Source organism: Megascapheus bottae, chromosome 14 (assembly GCF_031878675.1).
Source record: "Megascapheus bottae isolate mThoBot1 chromosome 14, mThoBot2.hap1, whole genome shotgun sequence".
Taxonomy (NCBI): Eukaryota; Metazoa; Chordata; class Mammalia; order Rodentia; family Geomyidae; genus Megascapheus; species Megascapheus bottae.
In genome coordinates, this window is record NC_143522.1 from 24,717,100 (window position 1) to 24,744,703 (window position 27,604).

Below are 27,604 nucleotides of genomic sequence, written 5' to 3' on the forward strand. Positions count from 1 at the left end.
AAGAATTGTTTTCCCTTTGGGGTGTACAGCCCTCTCTAAACACAGCACCTTCTCCCCCACACTGGTCCTAGCAGCCCCCACCCCTCTCCCCCAGTGAATGTTTCTGCTCCTGAAAACTCATGGGCAAAAACAAACTCCCAAGAAGCAAGCATCCATTTCTCAACACAGAGCTTTGACTCCTCAGACTGTCGTTGCTAGAGCTTCATGTAGGGCCTGCGGGAGGCGGGAGAAGCAGGACCAGAGTGGCGAGGTGGAACCCGTGGGGTGACCCAGCAGCAGCTGCCCTCCGACCGTGCTTCTGTGACCTCTGGTTAGTGCACATAAGGGGCGGTGGTCTTCCCTCTTGGAGAAGCTTCCAGAAGGCAGCTCTTCAGTAGTGACCAAGGCACACTTTGTTCATGGAATTCTTTATTCTGTAAGGGACAGGAATGGGGTGAGCCAAGCCAGCCCCTGTGTGGTCAAGCCTCCCACCATCCCCCATGGAGGCAGTAACCCCAACGTCCACCCGCAGGAAAGGACAACATTATACCCGCGGTCCCTGCTTCCACAGGGACCCCCCCCCTACTTTTCAAACACCTCAGGCTGCTTTACCTCTCGATGGGGTAGCTTTTCTCACAAAGGTTGGCCAGCACGTACAAGTGTCTCAAGGCATACTCATACTGCAAGGAAACAACCCAACACCATGTCACCATGTAACTAGATTTTTTTTTTTTTTTTGCAGTACTGGGTTTGAACTCAGGGCTTTGAACTTGCTAATAACCAGGTGCTCTACCACTTGAATCATACCCCAGTCCTTCACCTGCTGTTACTAGTACTTACTTGTTGAACTTATGGCCTTGTGCCCTTGCTTGACTTTTTCGCTCACAGGTGGTGTTCTACCACTTGAGCCAGAACACGGTCCAGCATTTTGCTGGTTAAATGTGTGAATAATGCCAGGCATGGTAGTCACACCTGTAATCCTAGCTCCTCAGGAGGCTAAGATCTGAGGATCTCATTTCAGAGCCAGCCAGGGCACTAAGAGGTCCATGAAAATCTTATTTCCAATTAACCACCAGAAAACTGGAAGTGGCACTGTGGCTCAAAGGGTACAGGAGTAGCCTTGAGCTGAAGAGCTCAGGGACAATGCCCAGGCCTAGAGTTCAAGTCTCACAACCAACACCCTGCCCCCACCCGCAAAAAAATGTGTGAATAAAAGTCTCACAGACTTTTCTGCCTGGGCTGGCTTGGAACATCAATCCTCAGAGCTCAGCTTCCTGAGTGGGTAGGATTATAGGCATGAGCTAATGTGCCCAGCTCTGTGTAAAACTCTGTGTGGTAGCAAGCTACAGGGAGACACAGGCTGAGTGAGACTGCAGGCAGCATTTGCCTGTACAAGCCTACAGTCAGCCAGCTTTTTCCCATCACAATCCTCTGCTGCTGACCACAGGCCGTTAATGAATGCCAACTGGGACACTAATTCACAGAAACTCCACTCTGTTCTCCTCCGTGGGGTGGGGATCGATTCCCACAATACATCTTAGGGAGGGGCCGGCAGGGAGAACCCAGCGCAGGGCTGAGGTAAGGGCTGGGGACAAAGGCTGAGGCCTGACAGGAGCAGCAACAAAGAGAAATAAACAACCCTTGAAGTCAACAGAAAGTGGTCAGGGGAAGTAAACTCCAGCCCCTTACAAAGATCCCACAGCTTCCTGGCCTGGAAGGCACCTTGGAGGGGCTCTGGGCGGGACTGCTTTGGGGACTTACCGTGGATGAGTGCCAGTTGAAGCAGTGGGTGCGGAAGTGGGTGACGGCTGCCTGATAGCACGCGTGTGCAGTGAGTGGGGCTCTCTGAGTCAGAAGCCTCTGGGCCACAGCGTCCGATTTTGCCAGCAAGGAGACCATTTTGTGTACTGACTTCTCAATGACGTGCCTGGCCTGGGGCGAAAGAGACACACTTTGCAAAGCAAGCCTGGAGCCATGGGACAGAGGGGAACATGATTATAAATGGGTCTCCAGACTCAGACACCGCTGGTCACGCCTGGATCCGCCTGCTCAGGATGAGATCTGAGGACATAGTCCAAAGCCAGTCTGGGCAGAAAAGTTCTTGACTCCTAACTCCAGTGAACCACCAAAAAGCCAGAAATGGAGCTGTGGCTCAAGAGGTAGAGAGGCTCAGGGACAGTGCCCAGGCTCTGAGTTCAAGCCCCAGGACGCCACCAAAAAACAACCAAAATTTGGCCTCTCATGAGTGGAGAGAGAAGCCAAGCTATAGAATCTAAGAAGGAAAATTTGTGCAGTGTGTGTGTGGTTGGTGTGGTATCCGTGTGTGTGTGTGTGTGTGTGTGTGTGTGTGTGTGTGTGTGTGTGTGTGTGTGTGTGTGCAGTGTATGGTTGGTGTGGTGTGGTGTGTGGTGTCTGTGATTGGTATGGTGTATGGTGGAGGGGAGGTTGGTGTGGTATTGTGTGTGTGGTTGATGTGGGGTGTGTGTGTGTGTGAATCTGGAATGTGTCCCAGCACAGATGGCAGAGGTGTGCAGTGCCGCCTCCCTTGCTATTCACCAGGGACACCATGTCTCTGCACTGGGGCACCAGAGCTTGCTGGGCCCCCAGGGCACAAAAAGACCTGAGATTCTCCAGTTAACATCTAGAAAAACAGGAAGTGGGGCTTGGCTCAAGGGTACAGCCCTACCCTTGAGCTGAAGAGCACAAGGACAGCACCCAAGCCTAGTTCAAACCCTGTGACCCCCACACACACACAAAAAAAAGCCAACCCAAGAAAATGGCATTTTTGTGGCTATGAACTCTTAAAAGGTTAAGGAAACAAACAATGCCTTTCTGTGCCATTTCAACATTGAATATAGTGACTATCAGCTGATAGAACCCACCATTAACAAAGCTCTCTGGAATCAAGAATGCCAGGGTTGGGCTGGGAATATGGATTAGTGGTAGAGTGCTTGCCTAGCATGCATGAAGCCCTGGGTTTGATCCCTCAGCAACACATAAACAGAAAAATCTGGAAGTGGCACTATGGCTCAAGTGATAGAGTGCTAGCCTTGAGCAAACAAAGCTCTGAGTTCAAGCCCCAGCATTGGAAAAGAAAAGAATGACAGGGTCAGGGGGCCCCAGGTTAAGAAAAGCCAGTGGGCGACCACTGTGTCCTGCTGTGTCTGACACCAGCTCAAAAAGAAATCCTGGCTAACCAGGCAGTCGCCCGTGGAGTATAGCACTTGGGATAATAAAGTATGCTCGTTTAAAACCAACTTGTGAAGTCAAGAATCCTTCTAGGCAATCCAGGCTCTACTTCAGCATATGTGTCACCGACTGGGGACCAGCACTGGGGACCAGTTGCGGTGATCAAAAGGGCAGACGGCCCCTTTCCCTGCCATACCAGTGACTGCACAGATGCAGTTCGAAACTAACTCTACAGGAAACAGGCTCAGTGGTGAAAGGATGGCCCAGGCACCTCAGAAGGGACTTCTGGCTTCGATCATCCCTGTCTGAGATAGAAGTATTTGTGGAGTTTATTAGCTATATGTGTGTGCATGTGTGTGTATATGCTTTGGTCATAGGACTTGAAGACAAAGCCTGTCTCACTCATAGCTGGTGCTCTACCACTGAATCCATCCATGCCTCCACTTTCAGCTTTTTGTTGGTTAAAAATAAGACTCCCAGAGTTGTCTAGCTGGACTGGCTCAGACTGTGAGCCTCAGATCTCAGCCTCCTCAGCAGCTCAAATGAGAGCTATGAGCCCCCAATGTACAACTTATGGACTGGATTTGCCCACAGGCAGCAAATAAAAATATTTTACAAGCAACAAGTTTACGAAAGAGGAGACCACTGCATGCCAAGGCCACCTGGAAGGACACAAGGGAGATGGCCCCCGGTCCTTGCCTGAAGAAGTCAAGGTCAGCTGCACGAAGAAAGGATGAGGATGAATGCTGCTTTGCCCACTGGCTTTTTACTTTGCCCAGGGTACAGAGGCTGGCACTGCTGTGGCCGGAGGAAAACAGCCCCCAGTCTGTTGGCTCCCGGCAGGGGAGCAGCTGGGGTGGGGGGGAAGGGACCCTCACACATGACATACATGAGTACGCATGTGCACGCATGTGCTGAGGCTGGAACAGTGCCCAGGAAGAGCCTTCTACCACACTTACATCCAGGTGCTGTTGGATCTGCTTGGCCAGGTGCCGCGATTGCTCCCAATTGTTGGTGGCCATCAACCTCCTCTTCATGATGGCCACGGGCACCTCCGGGCTCGGGGTGAGGTCCAGGCGAGTGACCGGAGGCAGAGAGATGGGGGCGCTGGCTCTGTGCTTCACACCCTGAAACTGCATCAGCTTCATGGAGGAGATGGACTGGACAGGAAGGGAGAGACAATGAGTGAGTCGCTCAGGGGCGGGCCCAGCAGTGGGAGGCCAAGGGCTGTGACGCCTCCCTCCGAGCCTGTGCACCCAGGTACAAGGACAGTCTGGTTCTCACCAGGAATGACACAGGCTCAGAGATATTCTGTCACTTGCCCAAAGCCTGTAAGATTGAACCGTGTGGCCTGGCAAGAGCGCCTAAGACCTCTGGAATAGCCATGCCAGGCTATGCCCCCTAAGCCTCAGTATTACACCTGGATCAAATTTATCGACCCCCAAGCCGTGCCCCAAGTGGGCCGGAGGAAAAGGAGAGGAACAACAGGACTCGCTCACCTTGTTTCCGTACTGCATGACATGGCTGGTGTTGGTGTGGGACTTTACCAGCTGGTACTGCCTGTGCAGGGTCTCTTTGGTCAGGTCCTCCTGCAAGAAGGAACACACAGAGGTATCTAGAGGACCCCAGCCTGGAGGACCTGCAACAAGGGGGCAACCCCCGCCGAATACTCACCACGTCCGAGTCTTCCATCCAGTTGACACTGTACCAGTCACCCAGGTACGTGCCCCGCTCCTCGTCATAGTAGCATGCGTAGGAGGACTCGTTAGGGTTGGCAGCGGTCGTCGCATACACTACGAAGAATTCAAGATACCTCTGAGCCATGCTTTGTTTCCCAACCTGGAACTACATTTGGAGCTGGGCTCTTTTATCCCTGCTACCAACAGCCTTCAGATCAGGGAGAATAGGCCTCGTGGTTCAAGTCTGCAATCTAAACTCCTCTGGAGGCAGACACTGGAGGATCCCAGTTGAAGGCCTGTGTACCTACCGTTGATGTCTTGAGGCAGGTGGTTCATCATGGAGCCAGACTCACAGGCTTCAATGTAGAACACCATCTGTGGGGCAAACGAGTCTTGTGAGCGCTTCCCTGACCAGGCCAAGACTGCTCAGGATCTGCCACCCTCTCTGCCCATGCTTCAGGAGCCTTCTCACTTTGGCATTTGGGAGCCCTTACTGCTATTAAGATACTGCTGCCACAGGCCACGGAAGCCATCTGATGAGAAATGGAACGCATCTATTGCTAATGGAATAAATGATTTAGCAGGTGACGTAATGCAAACAAGATGGAACTACATACAACACTTTGGAAAAAAAAGGTGTCACCACCTATGTTGATCTTCCTTCCAAAGAGGAAAACCACAGGGCACCCCATCTTTCTCCTTCTCTACTGGACCCCCCAAGGTAGCCTCTCTCAAAGATGCCAGACAGGGTACACATGGTGTTCCCCCAAAATGGAATAGTCGTAGGAATAGCATTAAGGTGTGGCCCCAGGCCTGCCGCTGTTCCCAGGCCTTCCTCCCCCATCTAACCTGGGGCTGAGGCTCATACTCAAGGCCTCTCAAGCTCTCTTTGAACTTGATCAAACGGCCAGTGCCTGTACATGGTTGGTTAGTCAAAGCTGACTGGAGAATCCCTTTCTAGAAAACCTGCCCAGCCAGTCCGTGGCCAGGAGCCGCGCCCCGTGGGCTCTACTTCTGCTGCTTGTCCCTTCAGAGGCCAACATTACCTTCTGGTACAATTTGTGTTTGTACATGTAATGAATAGTGTCATTCAGGTCCTTGACATGAAGCTGAAAAGAAAGAACACTCTTGTAAATCCCTTTTCACTTGCCTTTAGAAGCAACTTCAACTCATCAGATGACAGCCCAGTCACTCGCCTAGAAGGCGAGACAGCATGTTTGTGTGTTCAGACACTCATTTCTACTGGGCCTATATCGTCACATCTGGTCCCTGGACAGCTCTGGTGCCATGATAGGAAACGAAGAGTGTCCAGCTGGAAAAGTCATCCTTGGGTGGACTGCCCACTGGCTCAATTGTCCCCAGGCACAGTGCTATACAAATAAACCCACCCTAACACACACTATAGGTTTCCTCTTCTACCTTCCAAGAAAGCTACCAAAAAAAAAAAAAAAGGGGGCCAGGAGTTTGCCCTAGTGGTAGAGTGCTTGCCTGGCATGCATGAAGACCCAGGTTCGATTCTTCGGTACCACATATATAGAAAAAGCCAAAATTGGTACTGTGGCCCAAGTAGCAGACCACTAGCCTGGAAAAAGCCCAAGGACAGCACTCAGGTCCTGGGTTCAAGCCCCAGGACTGGCAAAAAAAGAAAAAGAAAAAGCCTAGGGGATATAATTGCAGTGTTTGAAGATTTGCTTAATATGCATTATAGCTTGCATTTAATCCCTAGCCCTCAAAAGCCCAAAGATCAACACCATTAGAAAACTCACATCATCATTAGGAAAAACCAGTATCCCGGTAGCTCCATGGTCAGTGAAGTAAACGAACACGTGATCCCGGGGGCCGCTGCCGAGACAACAGAGTGGAGAGTGAGAACAGGGCCTCTAGGTCTAGTTCCACTAACTTTTGTTCTGAAGGGTTTTCTTCATCAAGACATGGAAGGATTGCGTGAGGATCGAGGAGGAGCCTGGATGCAGCCCCTTTCCCTCAGCTCCCCAAGCGCTACTCTGAACCACACAGCTCATCCACAAGTCTGAAGACCAGCTGGAAAGAAGAGGCCTTTACAAGGTGGCATGGGAATTCACATCTGCCTCCATGAGCCCCTCCCACAGCGTAGGAACAGATCAGTGCCATGACTGACAGATGACAAAAACAATGAACATTTATTAAACATTTATTAAGACAAGTAAGAGCGGAGCTGGGCGTGGTGGCTCACGCCTGTAATCCTAGCTACACAGGAGGCTGAGATCTGAGGATCCCGGTTCAAAGCCAGCCTAGGCACTAAGACTCCAATTAACCACAGAAAATAGGAAGTGGTGCTGTCGCTCCAGGGGGAAGGTGGTAGCCTTGAGCTGAAGAGCTCAGGGACAGTGCCCAGGCCCAGAGTTCAAGCCCCATGATCAACAAAAAAAATAAAAAAGAAAGAAAGAAATAGTAGCCAGGCACTAGTGGGTTATGCCTATAATCTTAGCTTCTCAGGGGGCTGAGATCTGAGGATCACAATTCAAAGCCAGTCCAGGCAGAAAAGTCCCCATGAGACTCTTAACTCCAATAAACAACTCAAAAAAGCCAGAGTGGGGCTTTTGGTTCAAGTAGCAGAACACTAGTCTTGAGCACAAAGAGGCTTCAGGTCAGCATAGCACCTAGGCCCTAAGTTCAAGCCCCAGGAAAAAAAAAAGGGGGGAGGGAGGGAGAGAGAGAGGAAGAAAGAGAGGGAGGGAGGGATAGAAGGAGGGAGGGAGACAAGGAAGGAAGGAAAGAAAGAATAAGGGACCCCTGGTCACAGAGGTAATTAGAGATGGGCTGCCAGGATTAGCCACTGATACTTCACCCTGTCCACCTTCTCCCAGATGGAGACAGAGCCCCCACCCACCCCGATGGAGATCACTTCTCACAGGTGACTGGGAGCAAAGCATGGCACTTGTGTACAGGTAGAATCTGTCCCAGGTCCTAGTTCACTGAGGGAACACCATGCCCCATAAAACAGACATTACCTCTGCAAGACTTTTCCAGAGCCTTTGCCCTTCACAGCTTCTGCATCACCCCGCAGCACAGCAAGGAAGTTTTGCGGAGTCACATCCTATAAGGAACCAGAAGTCAAAATCAGACACAGACTCCATCCTGCACAGGCTTCTGGCCACACACTTCCAAGCTTAAGAGCAAGCCCCCGGGAGTCAGGCAGGACGCCAGGGTGGGTGGGGTTCCTGGATCCTTCCTGACCACCATGAAGACACCTCAGATGCTGGCAGCTGGGGAACCAGTAGGAAGAGAGGTCAGGAAAGCCCTCAGACCACCAAGAGGCAGACCAAGATCCAGGAGCCTCCCTTTACATCTAGCTGCTGCCTCAGACAGAGTCCGAGCACATCTGATATACTTAAGAGGGTATTTTATATAATTTACACTCAACACCAAGTATATTTAGTATGGCTTGAGTTGTGATATAGTTTACTTTGATATGCATTTTGAATTTCAGCTACACCTAAATAGACATAAATGATACTTAAAATGCTGTAACCGACTTATCTAATAAAATTGGAAACCAGCCACTATTTTGTTGACTATAAGAAAGCTTAAGTTTATGTTAATTTTTAGGGTCTGATAGAATATTTCATGTGTATTACAGTGATATTCAGATGCTGTGTCTCTAAACTTTATTTTCAAAAACTTAAGGCCCAAATACAAACTTCTCTGGAATAAAATAAATGTGGTGTTTTATTCTGAAAAATAAAATAAAAATCTACAACTCAACCATTTAAAAGCAACACAAGCTAGGTGCTCATAGCTCACACTTGTAGTTTCAGCTACTCAGGAAACTGAGATCTGAGGACCATGGTTTAAAGCCAGCTGGAGCAGAAAAATGCATATCTAATCTCCAGTTAGCCAGCAAAGAAGGACTTGGAGCTTTGGTTCAAAGGGCAGAGCCCCAGCCTTAAATGAAAAAAGCCACAGAAGCCATATGTACCAAAAAAGACAAAGGAAAGACAACCAACCAAAAACAACCATGTAGATTGAGTAATTCCTCACACAACATTACATAAAAAGATACAATCTCATTAAAATGGGACTCATGCTGGGGGGTATGATTTAAGACAGTGCCTGCCTACTAGCAAACACAAGGCTCTGAATAGAACTATCAGTACTGCCAGGGAGACAGAGATAGAGAATGAGAGAGACAGAGACATAGGAAGGAGGAAGAGGAGGAGGAGGAGGAGGGAAGGAAGGAAGGAAGGAAGGAAGGAAGGAAGGAAGGAAGGAAGGAAGGAAGGAAGGAAGGAAGGAAGGGCAAGCAGAATAACCTGACTTTTGCCAGGCTCAGGAGGCTAAAACCTGGAGAAGTACGGTTCAAAGCCAGCCTAGGCAGTAGAGTTCATGGGATTCAATATCCATTTAACTAGAAAAAAAACTGGATGGAGGTGTGGTGCAAGTGGTAGAGCAGCAGATGTAGGTAAAAAAGCCAAGTTCAAGTCTTAAGGTCAAGCCTGGTACTGGTATCCAAAAAAAAAAAAAGGAAGCAGTTATATTACATAGATAAGGTCCACTTAACATTATTTGAATTTTTTTAATATTAGGTAAAACAGAAAGCAATAATGTTAAAGTTTAAGTGAAGGTTTATTTATCACAAAGACAAATGATCCTTAGGTTAAGAAGATTATCTTAAATATCATGAGTATAAAGTCACTGTGCTGTTGTTAAATATTTCATCAACTGAGAAGTACTAAGTAACAAAAATCTATCCTTAGGAAAATCTTGAACTACTTTCACACCCAGCCTGGGGCTGAGAAAACTGGTTTAACCACAATACCTGAGGGGCTGGTGGGGGGGAGCATGCTGGGAGGCTGGGAGCTGGTGGCTGAGCCAGCTCTGTAATCCCACCTACTCTGAAGGCTGAGATCTGAGTTCAAAGCCAGCCAGGGCAGGAAAGTCTATGAGACTCTTATCTCCAATTAGCCACCAGAAAACTAAAAGTGGCTCTGTGGCTCAAAGTGGTAGAGCACTAGCTATGAATGAAAGAACTCAGAGACAGGGCCCAGGCCCCACAACTGGAAAAAAAAAAAAAAAGTACCAGTTTGTTACTAAAGGAACTATTTTATCTGGCTTAAAGTATGCCAAGACTAAAAACTAAAATTCAGTAAGGTACAATGTATTTTGAACAGTTTCTCTTTTGAACTTCTCTCTTTTCTTCCCAAGCACTTATAATTGCTCTGAGGATAAGGGGTACCCTAGCCTATACCCCCACCATACTTGGGAAGGGGTGTGAGGCAGGAAGATCACTTGAGCCCAGGAATTTGAAGCCAGTTTGGCCTACATAGAGGACAATGCTTTTGAAAAACAGGGCTGGGGATGTAGCTCGGTGGTAGAGCAGTTATCTAGAACATGTGAAGCCCCGGGTTCAATCCCCAGCAGCCCCCGTCACAAAAAAACACTAATATAACTCTCAACCACAAATCCATGGCCAAACACGAAGCACTAGCTAGACACCAATGGCTCGGGCCTGTAATCCTAGCTACTCAGGAGGCCAGGATCAGAGGATCTCAGTTCAAAGCCAGCCGTGGCAGAAAAATCCAAAAGATTCTTTCTTTCTCCAATTAACCACCAAAAAGCCAGAGATAGAGATATGGCTCAAGAAGCAGAGCATCCGTCTTGAACAAAAAAAAAGCTAAAGGGACAATGCCCAGGGCATGAGTTCAAGTCCTAGTACTGGCACAAAACAAACAAACACAAACCACTGACCAGAAATCAGAGTAGCAAAGTTCTGAGTCCACAGATATGAGAGAGAGGAAAACAACCTATGGAATGCATGGTCGGGAGGCCAGGCGGGCACTCACCTCTCCTGTGGGCACTCACCTCTCCTGTGTAGTCCTTTGGCACACCCTTGTACACATCCGTGCCGTTGGGCCTGTTGATCACGATACCTGGGGTCGGGTTGCTGAGGATGAATAGAAGTGGCTACATTGTAAAACCCCTGCAATGCAAAGCGCCTCTGTCTCTTCCACACACAGCGCATTGAGGGAGGAAACCAGCCACCCTAATCCAGCACCATTTGTTTGGGGCAGTCAGGAAGGCCAGGACAAGGCCCCCCCTCCCCTGCCACCGTGGTTTAAACACAGCTGCCAGGGATGCAGGACTGGCAGCTCCTCTATGCCAGCTGAGCTGCCCACTGCCTATGGGGGAAATCATTTTTGTCAATGTTCAGTCAAAACCACAGAGTACATCACAAATGGTGAGCTTCCTGTAAAAAGGATCCGGGCATGATTCGAGCACTTTCCTAACAAAGGTGGGGCTCTGAGTTCAATCCCCAGTACTAATCCTAGCTACTCAGGAGGCTGAGGTCCGAGGAGCACAGCTCAAGGCCAGCCTGGGAAGAAGTCAATGAAACTCATCACCACTTAGCTACCCAAGAGCTGGCAGAGGCCTGTTGTGCAAGTGGTAGAGTGGAACAAGCTAAGGGACCAAGATGCTGAGTTCAAGGCCCATTGTTAGCACACGTGCATGTGTACTAATACACATACACACACGTGCAGCCAGTACTGGAAAGGGGGTGGGGGGAGAAAGCAATTTCTTAGGAAACAACTGACAGCACTAAAGCTGTAGGACAGATTCTGGAAGAATCCAGATTCTCAGGACCGCTTCCTTCCCAGAATCTCAGCAGGGCCCCTATCAGGAGATGGGAATGGTTCAGGTTAGTGCTACGCTCAGATGAGAGGCACAGGAAAGCTTTGCACACTAACATGCACTGGGCCATAAAAGTAACCGAGGGGCTGGCATCCATGGCTCATGCCTGTAACCCCAGCTACTCAGGAGCCTCAGATCCGAGGATCACAGTTCAAAGCCAGCCAAGGCAGGAAAGTCCATGACACTCATTTCTTTTTTTTGCCAGTCTTTGGGCTTGAACTCAGGACCTGGGCATTATCCTTGAGCTTTCTCCAGCCTACCACCCTACCACTTGAGCCACAGCACCACTTCCAGCTTTTTCTGTGTATGCGATATGGAGGAATCTCCAATTAAGTACCAGAAAATCAGAAATGGCTCTGTGGCTCAAAATGGTATAGCACAAGCCTTGAGCTAAAGAGCTCAGGGACAGCACCTAGGTAGGACCTAAGTTTAATCTCCATGACCATCCCTTCCCCTCCCCCCAAAAAAGTGAGTATATAGTATAGGCATTAGGAGATTGCCACACACAAACAAAGCCTTCACCACAAATCGTGTGCCCTAGCCCAGCCCAGCCCAGCCGAGTGGTTAGAAACAGCTTCCACAGAACTCAGGCTGCATTTCTCAATGCCGAGAGGGCCTGGTGACCAAACCCCTTCAAAACACCCTCCTTCCTCCCACCCCACACACACTCCGCATTTCCCATGCCCAACACAGAGAGCAACTCAGGGGCCCGCCTCTCCGGACGTCAGTCATCCTCATCCACGGTCCCTGTAGTCCGATGCCAGAGAGGTTTCCAACCCCACACCAAGCTCATCAGCTCCGCACTTACTCCTCAGAGTTGGCGATGTCGTCATACATCATCACGATGATCTGCTCGTCTGGAATACCGTTGCGGTGGATGATCTGATAGGCGTGGCATGCGTCCGCCTGAGAGGGACCAACCAGCAGTGTTAGGCTTCACCGGGGGCAAGGCCCAAATGTTTTGGGGGTTATCTTATGGAAAGCTTGCTGCAACTCACTCCCTATTGGTCAAGTTTTTGACCTATTGTGTGTGTGTGTGTGTGTGTGTGTGTGTGTGTGTGTGTGTGTGTGTGTGTGTGTACCAGAACTGGTGCTTAAACTTTTTCACTTAAAACTGGTTCTCTACCACGTGAACCTCAGCTCTACTTCCAGCTTTTTGCTGGTTAATTGAAGATAAGAGTCTCTCAGACTTTTGTGCCTGGGCTGGCTTTGAACTGAGATCCTGAGGTCTCAGCCTCCTGAGTAGCTAGGATTACAGGCGTGAGCCACTGGCACCTGGCTCATGTTTAGTATTTCCTTAACCTGTCTTAAAAGATCCTCACCCACCCCTGTTACCCAAAGGTACCTAGAAAGTGGGTGTCTATGGGGGCTACCCACTACCACACCTACAGGCACCTGGGGCCACAGGAAATACTGAATGACTTGTTCCCATGTTTCAGACCACACACACAAATCTGAAGGCATGGGGCCAGGCCTCAAAACCAATTGGAAAAGATACTAGACCATTTTGCAGCTGCAGGGGGCAGATCTCTAACACTCAACACCTCCAGAGCTGAGGACCTGGGGCTCAGCCACAGACACTGCTGAAATACTGAGGTAAGAGTCCAATTCCAGGGGGGAGGGTAATGGGTACCAAGACATGTGAAAGGGTATCAATGTATGTGAATTAATGCACCTTCTATCTGGCAAATATCATGTAACCCTTTTACTAATTACAATAAAAAAAAAAAAAAGAAAAGGACTAGTGGAAAAAAAAAAAAAGAGTCCAATTCCAGAGCTGGAAAGAAAGATGCTCAGGGTTTGGGGGCTTTGTGTGTGTGTGTGTGTGTGTGTGTGTGTGTGTGTGTGTGTGTGTGTGTGTGTATGTAAGTCCTGGAACTTGAATTCAAGGCCTAAGCACTGTCAATGAGCTTTTGTGTTCAAAACTGGCACTTTACCACTGGAGCCATAGCTCCACATCTCATGTTTTGGTGATTAATTTGTCTCATGAACTTTTCTTCCTGGGCCAGCTTTGAACTTTGATCCTCTGATCTCAGCTTCCTGAGTGTCTAGGATTACAGGTATGAATCACCAACACACTATGTGAAATGTAACCTTACTTTAAGAATTAAAATGAAAAAAAGAAAAGGTAATTTCAAGGACTGAGCTCAAAGCTGTGTACTTCCAAGAAATAAATGCTTAAATATTTTTGGAAAGACACAAGTGGGGTGAGGTAAGCCTTCCCCACACAGTTCTTGGCCCATGGAACAGAAACACTGTCTGTTTGAGATGACATGGACTGCCTTTCACATCATGGAAATCATTTGAGAACAGAAGGGAAAAAAAAAACATTGCCTAACTCTCTGCCTCTGGTCCATTGTCCTTCCTGGAACAAAAGCTTGTACAGGCATAGTGGGAAGGGAGAATTCCCTCCCAGCAGGCAGGAAGGCACAGCCTAGACTCCGAGCTTTCTAGAAACACTAAGCCAAACATAAAAACCTTCTCTTTTTATAAGTAATGATCCCAGGTACCTTGTGATAGAGACAGAAAGCTGACTCACTTATGACCTTCATACATGGAGAGAGCGCTCAAGTTCATAGATTAGGAGGTTGAAAACTGAAAAAATGCCAGGCACTGGTGGCTCACACCTGTAGCCCTAACTACTCAGGAGGCTGACATCTGCAGATCATGGTTCAAAGCCAGTCTGGGTACAAAAGTCTGTGAGACTCTTATCTCCACTTAACCACCAGAAAACTGGAAGTGGCATTGTGGCTCAAAATGGTAGAGTACTAGCCTTGAGCTGAAGAGCTTAGAGACCTGCCCAAGCCCAGAATTCAAGTCCTATAACCCACAAAAAGAAAAAGAAAGAAAGAAAACTGAAAAAACAACAACAAACACATGAAAGGAGAGATGATGAAGCGGTGCTGTGTGGCTCAGGGGGTAGCCTTGAGCTGAAGAGCTCAGGGACGGTGCCCAGGCCCAGAGTTCAACTCCCACAGTGGACCAAAAAAAGAAAAAAGAAGGTGAACAGGGTTGTTTTTCAAGACTGACAAAAGGATCCAAACATGTACAAGGAATAGCTAAAGCACAAAAAACAAAGGTGGAGTGCTTTCATTTCCTGACTTCAAAATGACACTGGGGAAAGGCAGTGAGGAGCTGGGCGGGGCTGGGATGGATCTAATCTCAAGTTACATCCAGCTCCATGTAGAAAAAGGAGGGCAGACTCCTCCAGTGCTCCACACAAAAACTACCTCAGGATGGAGCAAGGATTTAGAGGCTCCACTAATACCTGCACAAGACAACAAAGGAGAGTATTTGGGGATCTACAGCTGTCAACTTCAAAGATGGCGTAGATTCAGGCCGGGAGTTTGGCCTGAGTACTTGCCTAGTATGCAGATTTGAATCCTTGGTACCACATACACAGAAAAAAGCCAGAAGTGGTGCTGTGGTTCAACTGGTCCAGCTCTAGCCTTGAGAAAACCCAAGGACAATGCTCAGGCCCCGAGTTCAAGGCCCGGACTGGCCAAAAAAAAAAAAAATGGCACAGATATGACAAGAAAAGCTTGGCCTTGGCCCGGAGTTTGGCCTAGTGGTAAGAGTGCTTGCCTAACATGCATAAAGACCTGGGTTTGATTCCTGGGTATACCACATACATAGAAAAAGCCAGAAGTGGTGCTGTGGCTCAAGTGGTAGAGTGCCAGCCTTGAGACAGCACAAGGACAGTGCTCAAACCCCAGGACTGGGGGAAAAAAAAAAAAAGCTTGGCCTTTAGAAGAAAAATAAAAGGTAAACTGGATCTGCTCAAAATGTAAAATTCTAGAGCATGCATAGATAGTCTTGAGGGGCTGGGAATGTGGCTTAGTGGTAGAGTGCTTGCCTGGCATGCATGAAGCCCTGGGTTCCATATCCTTAATACCACACAAACAGAAAAGGCCAGAAGTGGTACTGTATCTCAAGTGATAGAGTGCTAGCCTTCAGCAAAAGCTCAGGGCCCATGCCCAGGGCCTGAGTTCAAGACCCAGAACTGACAAAAAAAAAAGACATTAGTGATGAGTGGTGCAGCTCACAGTGGCAGATCTCCCTCCAGACACCCACAAGGTGAGGGTTGCACCCCATCCATCCCCTCCCAGTTCCACAAGAGAACGGACTTCATGGATTGAATGAAAAGTGATGGGAGGGCTGGGAGTTTGGCCTAGTGGTAGAGTGCTTGCCTAGCATGCACAAAGATCCAGGTTCTATTCTTCAGCACCACATACATAGCAAAAAGCTGGAAGTGGTGGTGTGGCTCAAGGGTAGAGCTCTAGACTTGAGAAAGTCCAAGGACAGTGCTCAGGCCCTGAGTTCAAGCCCCATAACTGGCAAAAAATTTAAAAAAGGAAGAAAAGAAAAGTGATGGGAGCAGGGCAGTTCTGCAGAGCCCACGAAGGACTTGTACCCAGACACCCACAAGTCAGACGCCACAGCAAGACTTCACCAACTGAATCAAAGGTTTGAATAAGCATTTCTCCTAAGATAGGCATGGCTAGAAGCGCATGACAAGATGCTCATGAAGTAAATGCAAATTCAAACCACGATGAGATAGGCTTCCCAACCAGACAGGATCAGAGACCCAGGAACCTAATACACTGCTGTGCAAATGTAAAATGGTGCAGACACCAAGAAACCATTTAATAGCTTCTTTAAAATAGGAGATGAATTGGCTGGGAATTTGGCCTAGCATTCAGGAAGACTCAGGTTCGATTCCTCAGTACCACATGCATAGAAAAAAGCAGGAAGTGGTGCTGAGGCTCAGGTGGTAGAGCTCTAGCCTTGAGAAAGCCCAAGGACAGTGCTCAGGCCTTGAGTTCAAGCCCCAGGACTTGAGCCCCTGGCTCAAGTCAGGCTGGGGCTCTTTCCAGCCCCAGGCACTTAGGCGCCTTTATCTATGTGAACCTCAAGGCATTCTGTGCTGAGTCAACTATGCAAAAAATGTAAGCAGCTCAGACAGCTGGGAAATTGTGTCCAAGAGCTTCGTGCTAAGAGGCCAGACTGTCGGCACTGGGGTGGGGGTTCTGCAGGGCATCCCTACACTCTCCGCCAGCACAAGACTGATGAGGTCAGCCCTGCAAGAGTGAACAGATGATGTCATCTTTTCAAGCTAAGCTCGCAAGTTAAGTGCCTTATAAGACCGTAGACACAACTTTCTGGGATCTCATGCGGCCTGGGCAGGCGTGAGGAGAGCCCAGCAGCATAGAAGTCCCTAACCTTAACCCTGAAGCTCTGGCTCGTGACAAACCTTCTGCCTGTCACCCTACAGGATTTACTGTCTTGACCTTTTAGTGTGTGTATGCCAGTACTAGGGCTTGGACTCGGGGTCTGGGTGTTGACTCAACTTCTTCACTTAAGCCTGGTGCTCTACCACTTCTAGTTTTTTTTTTGGTGATTACTTGGAGATAACAATCTTTCCTTCCAGACTGGCTTTGAACCTTGACCCTCAGATCTCAGCCACCTGGGTAGATAGGTAGGTAGTACTATCGTCATGAGCTCCAATATCTGGTTTGGCAGAGTCCCAGTCTTGAGGCAGGCAGATACTGGAGATGGGGGAGACACCAACTTCTCCATGGGATTGAGTGGCTAGATTCCCTCAAAGGGAAGGTAGAGGGAGTTGTTAACTGGCCAGTCAGCTCCCAACCTGACCATTAAACCCTCCCCCCACCTCAAGCTTTCCATCCTACTTCTCCCCACCTCCCTCCTCCATCCCCACCTCTCTGGACTATGTGCTGTCCTCATACATCCCAGAGCCACCTTCTTCCTTTCCATCAGGATCAGGAGATTCCTTGAGTCAGAAATCCCTATTCTGTCACTGGGAACTGGTGTGAACATGACCATGTGATAGAATTTTTGCCAGCCATATCAGAGGCCAAGTCTACTTCCCTTGGCCTTCTTGGCTCCCAGCAAAAAGAGTTTGATTAAAAGAGGCAGGAACGGGGCCGGGACTTTGGCCTAGTGGTAGAGTGCTTGCCTAGCAAGCACGAAGACAGGTTCAATTCATCGGTACCACATACATAGAAAAAAGCTAGAAGTGGTGCTGAGGCTCAAGTGGTAGAGCTCTAGCCTTGAGAAAGTCCAAGGACAGGGCTCAGGCCCTGAGCTCAAGCCCAGGACTGGCAAAAATAAATAAATAAATTAATTAATAAATAAATTAATTAATTAATTAAAAGAGGCAGGAAGGGAGCTGGGAATTTGGCCTAGTGACAGAGTGCTTGCCTAGCATGCACAAAGCCCTGGGTTCGATTCCTCAGTATCACATACACAGAAAAAGCCGGAAGTGGTGTTGTGGCTCAAGTGGTAGAGTTCTAGCCTTGAGGAATCCCAAGAGCAATGCTCAGGCCCTGAGTTCAAGCCCCAGGACTGACAAAAGAAAAAAAAAAAAAAAAAGAGGCAGGAAGATGAGGTACACAGATAGCCTTTTGTTCACGTGGCTTTTGTATTGCTTAGCTGTGACACCTAGAGCAGCTGCAGCCACCTTATGACCAGGAGAGATTTCCCCGAAGACCTGTCATCACTGCAATGGCAGAGTGGGAAGGCCCTGACTCATCAGCAAGCCCAAGAGTCTCTGCCCAGCATTCAAACCACAGCTGAGGGCTCTGTGTACTTGAAGACAGCCCTATGGACTGGCATGGCCCTGTGCCTGGCTTTGCTGCCACTGCAGGTCCATGGCTCTTCCCTCAAGAAGCACTCGCCTTCTCCTGGGGAAGACCTCACCGCCCTTGTCCCCTCTTCGTGACACTGTCTTCCAGTTCTCCCCCTGACCCAGCCCACCTACTCCTTGACCTCAGGCCTGGCAGTTGGGGCACCCGTGAACCCCAGCATTCCAGCTTTGTGTTCAAGGATCCATACACCCGTCTGAGGTGGGGTCCCTCTTAGGCTCCCCATACCACATTCAGTGCAAAAGGTCTTCAAAGGAGGCTGCTAAATCTCAATGACCCAGCAGGAATGAAATTATCATAATTATCATGAAATTAATCATAATTAACAATGTTAATTATTGTTTTAACACCCAGAAGGACAAATGACCTGCTTCATATATGTGTGTGTGTGTGTGTGTGTGTGTGTGTGTGTGTGTGTATAATATATATATATTATATACACATTTCCTCTAGTTGTTTTTTGTTTGTTTGCCTGTTTGGTTGTTTTTTTCAGTCATGGGGCTTGGACTCTAGGCCTAGGTACTGTCCCTGAGCTCTTCAGCTCAAGGCTACCACCCTACCCCTTAAGCCACAGCATCACTTCTGGTTTTCTGGTGGTTAATTAGAGGTAAGAGTCTTGCAGAGCAGAGGTTAGTGCCCAGGCTAGCTTTGAACCTTGATCCTTAGATCTCAGCCTCATGAGTAGCCAAGATTATAGGCATAAGCCACCACATCTGACTCCCTCATTCCTGTGCCTCCCTTACCTACCCTAAGACAGATAAACAAGATGAAAAGAAAACAAAAAATAGCAACATAGAAAAAAACTTGTTTCCATTTCTTGGAGTTGATTTGTTAAACATCTGATATAATCAGATGCCCATGGGCACTGTGTCTTTTGAGTTCCTCCTTCAGTCTCTCAGTGTAGAATGTCTAGAGTCCTGAACAGGTCCCAGTGGATTTTAGGTAAGAGGAAACCGCGGGCAGGAGCGTAGCCAAGTGGTAGAGTGCTCACCTAGCATGCACAAAGCCCTGATTTGATTCCTCAGTACCACAAACATAGAAAAAGCCAGAAGTGGTGCTGCGGCTCAAGTGGTAGAGCTCTAGCTTTGAGCAAAAAGTGTCCAAGAACAGTGCCCAGGCCCTGAATTCGAGCTCTAGGACTGGGAGGAGGAAGAGGAGGAGGAATTAGAAATATGTGCCATTTGTGTCTCTGAACTTGGTTAAGTTGGTTGTTTAAAAGCAACCCTATAGAGTGCTTGCCTAGCATGTACACAGATGGGTTCGATTCCTCTGTATCACATACAAAAAAAAAAAAAAATTAAACCTGGAAGTGGTGCTATGGCTCAAGTGGTAAAGCTCTAATCTTGAGCACAGAGAGCCTTAGGGACAGAGCCCAGGCCCTGAGTTCAAGCCCCAGGACTAGCACAAAAAGAAAAGGAAAAAAAGAAAAGCCAACTGATGAGTCAGTGAGTTCAGGCCCTGTGACCTGTCTTTATCTTTCTCCCTTGTGATTGTTCCTCTAGCTGTGGGGCAGGTCTGTGGTTAAATATTAAATTTTTACTCAGTCAGATTTCCTGTTTGGCTAGCACTCCAAAACCACTCAAGAAATGAGGTCCAGGGGCCTAGTGGTAGAGTGCTTGAGTAGCATTCACGAAGACCCAGGTTTGATTTCTCGCTACCACATACATAGGAAAAAAAAACAGAAGTGGTGCTGAGGCTCAAGTGATAGAGCTCTAGCCTTGAGAAAGTCCAAGGACAGGGCTCAGGCACTGAGCTCAAACCTAGGACTGGCAAAAAAAAAAAAAAAAGAAAAAGAAAAAGAAAAAAGAAATGAGGTCTAAGCCTAGAAATCAACCTTTTCTCACTAACAGAAAAGTAGCAGGGGTGAGAGGAGGGGACCCAGCACCGTGGAACATGGCAGCTGCTGGCCCTGGGTGTCATGCGAGCCTTTTCAATGTGGCAGTGTCATCAGGAACATGGACACGGGCATCTCATTGTTAAGGGGATACTGGTCATTCTTGTTTAAAGGAGATCTTCCCATTTGTTTGGCCTATTTCACCAGGTCCTAGTGGTTCATGTCTGTAATCCTCACTACTCAAGAGGCTGAGATCTGAGGATCAAGACTCAAAGCCAGATGGGACAGGAAAAGTCCCTGAGACTTGCTTCTAATTAACCACCAAAAAGCTGGAAGTAGAGCTATGGGCTCGAGAGGCAGAGCACCAGCTTTGAGACAAAAGGCTAAAGGATAGCATCCAACCCTGAATCCAAGCCCTAATACCTATGCACGCATGTACACAGCAAAAAATGGCTATGTACAAGTTTTCCTGACACATGTCATTCTCCTAATGACAGGGCAGCTTCAGAGCAGTGACCTCTGTCTGAGTCCTGCTCCTTGCTGGATAGCCACCCCATACTTCTATCCAGTTGTCATTAAGGGGAACAAAGGATTTGTTCCCCCATAGAAATTCCCTGTGCAGGCAGGCACAGTGGCTCACGTCTGTAATCCTAGCTATTCCAGAGGCTGAGATCTGAGGATCAAAGTTCAAAGCCAGCGGGGCACAAAAGGACCTGAGACTCTTATCTCCAATTAACGTCTAGAAAATGGGAAGTGGGGCTTGGCTCAAGGGTAGGGCCTTGAGCTGAAGAGCTCAGGGATAGTGTCCACGCCGTTTAAGCCTCACCAAAAAAAAAAAAAATCCCCTTTGCAGAATAAAACCCCCTGCACTCTGACCACAGAGCTACAAGACAGCTTCTGCAACAGTCTCTGACAATGAAAGAACAAATGAAATTTAAAAAATAAAAGCTTTACTGAAATGTAATTCTAGGACATTCTGATGATCCTACGAGAGACTCCATTCTCCATTCTCTTCCTACCCCTTGGCCATTTTTTAAGACACATCTATTTTAGCAGCACTGGGGTTTGAACTCAGGGCCTATGATTAGTAGGCAGGTGTCTTACCACTTGACCCATGCACATTCAGCCCTGGCAACCATTTTATCTCTATAGATGCCCCTAATTTGAACTTTCATTGCAATGGGATCATAAAATATGTGGTCTTTGTGACTGCCTTCTTAGCATGTTTTTAAGGTACATTCATATTAAAGCAAGTATAATTATACTTCATTTCTTTTAATGACTGTGTTTCTCTTGGGTTTCCCCACTCTTTAGTGGATAGACTATTGACTATTCGGAATAAAGCTGATAGGAACATGCTTAAACAAGGCTTTGCTGGAGACATTTTCATTTTTCCTGTGCATGTAACTCAGAGAAGAATTGTTAGGTCTCAGAGTGAGTTTCTGATTCATCTCTTGAGAAAGTGCCTGGGAACTTCCACAGTGGCTGTACCACGGTACCCTTCCATAGGAGGTTTCCATCCTGTCCTCCTGGACATGCCACGCCACCTGGAACAGCCTCCTCCTCTCTCCAGGTCTCAGCCCAAGGAGGTGTGCCTTCCGGGACCTCACTGGGGAATGGCAATGCTGGTGTCAGATCCAGTAGAGGCCAGAGATGCTGCTAAACATCCAACAATGCACACAGCATGGGCCAGCGACCAAAACTACCTACGTCTAACTGGCACCACAACCGGCAGGAGGAATGCCCACACTGGATGAAGGCAACCTTGCTGGTGTAATGAGGACCTGTCATTGTCCCCACAAAGTGATGCTTCGTAGTCGGCCACACGATCACTTACTGCCTCACGACATGCAGGGCGTAACCACAGTGTGTGAGCACTCCCATTCCCCCCACCTTTGCTCGACAGGTGTGCAAGTGGCTTTTCTAGCGTATGCCTGGAACCCCAGCCCTTGGGAGGAGGCAGAAAGATCTCTGGATCCCTTTGGATTAGCCCAGCTCCCTAAGACCTCATCTCAACCCAAGCCAAGGCTTTTCTACTAAGAATTACCTCCAACTTTCAGTTTCTTCCACACCTGTGCCGTTAGGGGAATGTTAGAGTGTCACTCTTACCTGGTGCCGGTAATTGTACCAGCCATTGGAGCCCGCGACAATCACCACCCAGTGCTTGCCTCCATCCTCAGGGTCGTCCACGCCAATAGAAATGGCACCCGTGCTCAGAACCAGGCTAAGAAGCAACACCACGGCTCTCCTCATCATTTTGCACCTTAGAATCCAACTGCAAAAGTCAGAGAAGCAAAGTGCACAGCCAGGTAAGAAGGACTGACAAGAACAACCTGAAGGGGCCGGGAGTGTATCCTAGTGGTAGAGTGCTTGCCTGGCATGCACCAAGACCTGGGTTCGATTCCTCGATCCCACCTACATAGAACAAGTGGTGCTGTGGCTCAAGTGATAGAGCTCTAGCCTCGTGAAAGCCCAATGACAGTGCTTAGGCCCTGAGTTCAAGCCCCAGGACTGGCCAAAAACAACAACAACAAAAAACCTGAAAAAGGTAGGCGCCAGTGGCTCTGGCCCCCACTATTCAGGGGCCTAAGATCTGAGGATCAAGATCTGAGGCCAGCTGGGGCAGCAAAGTCTGTGAGGTGCTTATCTCCAAGGAACCACCAAAAAGCTGGACTTGGAGCCTCAAGTCTAGCCTGGCAGACCACGAGCTTAGTCTTCTTCCTAAGAAGAGATGCGGAGACTTTTGCTCACATTTATTACTGGACTGGGACTTATTACTGGACTGGGACAAGAACAAGGTGGTTTGCTGAATTTGGATTTAAGATGACAAGACATTGCTTGTTTGAGGGGCCACCTGCCTTCCACAGGAGGGGACTCTCTATCAGCCTGGTCCTTCTAGATGCCTTGACCTCCCCACCTGTCTCCTGAGTGCGGGGATTATAGGCAGGATCACCACGCCCAGTTTGAATTCACATTGTTTCATTATCATTATTATTATAATAAAGGTGGTATACAGAGGGTTACATTTCTTTTGGGGCAATGTCACTCCTTCCCTCACTCTCTCCCAGGTTTTCCCTTCCATCCCACCCATAAACTGTAGAGTTCATTTTCAACATAGTGTCCAGGGAATTCCACTGCTGCTTTTGTTCAGCCCTTGCCTTCCCAGACTGGACAGAAAAACCAAAATAGCAACAAAGAAAGAAAAAAAAAAACTTTCTCATTTCCTGGAGAATTCACATTTCTTTACCCCAGGGTAAGTTCCACATGGGTGGCCCCAGCAAAATGCCCTCGTATTTGCTCTCTGTGGTTGTGGAGAAGGTGACTTCCCGACACCATGACACAAGTGAAGCTGAGGTCAGTAAAACCGCAAGATAGCCTCCGGGACAGTAGGACCCGAGCCCAGGAAGCCCCTGGGACTTCCAAGATCCAATGGGGTGACACATGCTACATGCTACCCAACAAAAGAGGCGTGTCGGAGGAATGTGTGAAGAAACAAGCCGGAGTCCAGGCAACAGAAAACAAGAAACAAGTCACAGGGCGCCCCAGAGCATCCTAGAGCTCCCAAGGGCAGGCGGTGTGGCACAGCTCTCCCCTGACTGAGCACTCGCCCGTTCTGAGGCTCCCAATTCCACTCCTGCCAGTAACCACCACAACTCAGAGCAGCCAGCCTTAGTCAGCAACTTCCTGATCAGCTACTGCATTATTCAGGACCATGTCAAAGCACCAGTGACATCATGAATGATCCTGCAGCATCCTGACTCTTGTTTGTAATCACAGCAAAAGGCCCTGGCTAGCCTGGTTCCCTGAAGACTCTCAACCCCCACCCCTTGTCCCCACCAGCGTGTGTTCACCCTCCCAATATCTGTCCCACAGTGCAGCCTGGCACAGACGCACTGCTATCAGCCACAAGAGGAAAATCTAACAGAGACTGAGCTGATGTTCCACAGGGACGGGATCAGGCCAGGTTGTGAGCTGGGAATGACAGCCAAAGAGAAAGGTAAGGCAGAGACAAGGGAGCTTACAAGGAAAAGGGAAGGAATTAATTTCCTTTTTTCTTTCTTTTTTTTTTTTTGTCAGTCATAAGACTTAAACTCTGGGCCTGGGTGTTGTCCCTGAACTCTTCAGCTCAAAGCTACCACCCTACCTCTTGAGCCATACCGCCACTGCCTGTTTTCTGATCATTAATTGGAGATAAGGGTCTCAGGGACTTAAGTGCCTGGGCTGGCTTTGAACTGCAATCCTTAGATCTCAGCCTCCAGAGTAGCCAGAATTCTAGGCAGGAATTACCTTGCCAGCCTCCAACCACTGAGTCTTAAGATACATTTTGCTCATGGCAACATTGTTTTATCTTAAGATACAATTGCAATAACAAAGTCATTTTCTCCCAATTATCAGCCACCTCTGGATAGAATCCTACACCTCCTTGCAAAGTGCTGGAGGCTCACACCCACAATCCTAGCTACTCTGCATAATCCTACCTACTCTGGCACTAGTATCAGAGGAGTGCAGATTTGAAGCCTGCGCAGAAATCTTCCTAGGAGACTCTAAACTATTGAAAAAGCAGAAGTGGTGCTGAGGGTCCTCAAGAGAGTGGTAGCTGAGCCCAAAGAGGCTCAGAGATAATGCCGAAACCTACAACCAAAACAAAAAAAAATCAAACTTCCTCATCTGATAGTGGTCTAATTATAGCTGATAAACAATCCCAGGATTACAAAGTTTTCGAATCTTATCAGGCATTTATCTAATTACTGAAATTTTAAAGCCTCTAACACACAAACTTCCCCATCATAAACTAGGATTGAAACTATAGTTTATTGCTAGGCTCACACCTGCAAGCCTAGCTACTTAGAAGGCCAAGATCTGAGGATCACGGTTCAAAGCCAGACCAGGTAGGAAAGTCCTACACACTCATCTCCAATTAACTAGCAAAATGTCAGAAAAAAAGTAGACCTGAGTGGTAGAGTGACAGCCTGGAGAGAAAAAGCCAAGCAAGAGTGCAAAGCCAAGCACTGGCATGAGAGAGGGAGAGAAAAGGTAGAGACGGGGAGGAGAGAAGAAAATTAAATGTCTGTTAAGCAACTTTGGGAGTTAAAAAAAAACCCACTAGACATTTCTTCAAATGAGAGCGGAAGAAAGGAAAAAATCAAGCAGCAGAGTTCACTTAGGTATCCAGTCGTGCACTGTATATGATGTTTTGGCCAACCATGAATCTCATATGTGGCAGGGGTCCTATAAGATTTCAATGAAGCTAGGAAGGGAATTTGCTAATAACACTGGCTATTTAAATGTTGCCACATGAACTTACTCAAGTGTATGATGCAGGTGAACACAAACCCACTGTGCTACCCTGCCAATCAAAAGCAAATAGAGGGTTGGGAATGTAGCTTAGTGGTAGAGTGCTTGCCTAGCATACATGAAGCCCTGGACTTAATCCCTTGGTACCACAAACAAAAAGGCTGGAAGAGGTGCTGTGGCTCAAGCGCTGGACTGCTAGCCTGGAGCAAAAGAAGTTGAGACAGTGTCCATGCCCTGAGTTCAAGCCCCAGCACATAATACTCAATAATAAAATTCTGCTTGGGGCTCAGAGTGTGGCCTAGTGGTAGCATGCTCACCTAGCATGCATGAAGACCTAGATTCAATTCCTAGGTACCACATACATAGAAAAAGCCAGAAGTGGTGTCATGGCTCAAGTGATAGAGTATTAGCTTTGAGGAAAGCCCAAAGACAGTGCTCAGGCCCTAAATTCAAGCCCTGGGACAGGAAAAAAAAAAATCACTGCTACTGCTATATATTTACTATAGCATGCTTTAAACTTTCTAGAGTGAGCTGGATACAGTGGCTCATGCCTATAACCCTAGCTACTGAAGAGGCTGAGATGTGAGGACGGCTGTTCAAAGCCAGCCTGGGTATTAAAGACTGCGAGACTTTATCTCCAATTAACCACCAGAAAACTGGAAGTGGTACTGTGGCTACAGGGGTAGGGTAGTAGCCTTGAACTGAAGAACCCATGCACAGTGCCCAGGCCCAGAGTTCAAGCCCTATGACTGACACACATACGCAAAAAAAAAAAAAAATGTATTTGTAGATGAGTATTTGTAGATGAGTAAAACATGCTTTCCTGTGAGCTGAGCACCCACCAGTGAATGGCTCAGCCTATAATCCTAGCTACTCAGGAGGCTGAGATCTGAGGATCACTGTTCAAAGCTGGCTTAGGGAACTCACCAGAAAAAAAAAAAAGGTGGGTAGCTCACGCCTGTAAACCTAGCTACTTAGGAGGCTGAGATCTGAAGATCAAGGTTCAAAGCCAGCCCGGGCACAAAAGGACCTGATTCTCTTATCTCCAATTAACCTCAAGAAAATGGCATCTGGGGCTGAGCTCAAGGGTAGGGTGGTAGCCTTGAGCTGAAGAGCTCAGTGACAGCGCTTAGGCCTGGAGTTCAAGCTCCATGACCTGACAAAAAAAAAAAAAAAAAAAAAAAAAAAAAAAACACAGTACAGTGAAGTTCTAGGCAAGGTGTAATCCCAGTACTGAGGACACTGAGGGAGACTGAGGCAGGCGACTGGGAATTCTAGCCAAGCTGGGCTACAGAGAGAATTCGAGGCCATGCTGAATGGACTACAAAACCAAGACCTGGTCTAGAAAACAAAAGCTTAGCAAAGGTCAACACTAGTTGGCTCTGCTGCCCTGGGGCTAAGGAGAGCTGGCCTACTCCAGTCACTCGATGGCCCAGGGCCAGTGTCCAACCCTGGACACCCATTTTCACCCAGGAAACAAAGCACGTGTGACAAAGTTCCTATCACCAGCCCCCGGGTGGGGCCTCCCAAAAAAGCCACTCAGGATTCTTCCCCCCAGGCCCGGAGGGGATCCTCCTGGGATTCCCACCACCACAGCCAGGGAGACCCGGGTGTTTCCGGCGGGTATTTCTGCTGTGTTCCCCCCAGGGCCACCTGTCCGCCACCGCCTGAACTCTGCCGAGGTCGTCCACGGACCCGGACCCGGACTCGACCCAGCACCTCTTGGCTGGGAAGGAGGCGGAGAGCGCTTAGCATAGCGTGGCCTCCCGGCGTGACTCAGTTTCCCGTTTCTGCCAAAGCACGCATGCGCGACAGGAGAGCGCTCCCCGCCATCCCCACCCTGCAGGACCGAGGGCCGGGAGGTGGCAGGACTTCCCCGGGAGTCCTCGGATTCCTCTCTGCGGAGCCAGGGTGCGAACAGAAGAGATCCGGGGCACACGAAAAATCCTGGCTGCGAGGCCCAGGGTGATGGCAGCTGGCGGCCGTAGCCCGCGGCCTGGGTCCCGAACCCCTTGCCATCCCCTCCCTTCACCCCGAGCCTGAGTCTCGGGCCCCGATCCCCTCCCGGGCCCGCGGTTACCTGCGCGGATGACGCGAGCGGCGGAGACGAGAGCGTGGGAACTCCTCCGGCGGCCGCCCGGCTGTGATTGAGCCGCAGCCCCGCCGCTCCCCGGCGCTGGGCCCACTGCTCCGCGCTGATTGGTTGGGACTGAAGGGTGGGGTGCTTGGGAGAACCAATAGGAGCCGAGAATGAGGCCGGCCCGTAGGACTACAAATCCCAGCGTGCCCGG

General features: G+C 48.6%; 1 protein-coding gene across 1 annotated transcript; it reads right to left on the reverse strand.

Moving 5' to 3' along the window:
* Positions 1 to 27,496, reverse strand: Lgmn (legumain). Its single transcript, XM_090344728.1, has 14 exons — positions 27,394 to 27,496; positions 22,128 to 22,293; positions 12,325 to 12,422; positions 10,689 to 10,770; positions 7,838 to 7,923; positions 6,614 to 6,689; positions 5,894 to 5,956; positions 5,156 to 5,222; positions 4,843 to 4,961; positions 4,668 to 4,757; positions 4,128 to 4,328; positions 1,741 to 1,911; positions 592 to 659; positions 1 to 413 (listed from the first exon to the last, which is right to left on the reverse strand). Exons 2-14 carry the CDS (start codon positions 22,272 to 22,274, stop codon positions 371 to 373), a joined length of 1,311 nt encoding a protein of 436 aa, XP_090200854.1. The 5' UTR covers positions 22,275 to 22,293; positions 27,394 to 27,496; the 3' UTR covers positions 1 to 370.
* Between the last annotated feature and the right edge of the window lie 108 nt (positions 27,497 to 27,604).

Excerpts from the sequence above, each read along its gene's own strand:
- Lgmn (XM_090344728.1), bottom strand. The coding sequence starts at position 22,274 with ATGATGAGGAGAGCCGTGGTGTTGCTTCTTAGCCTGGTTCTGAGCACG. Across the intron at positions 7,924-10,688 it reads CAAAGGACTACACAGGAGAG|GATGTGACTCCGCAAAACTT; the intron begins GTGAGTGCCCAC and ends GGTTCCTTATAG. Across the intron at positions 4,329-4,667 it reads TCATGCAGTACGGAAACAAG|TCCATCTCCTCCATGAAGCT; the intron begins GTGAGCGAGTCC and ends CTTCCTGTCCAG.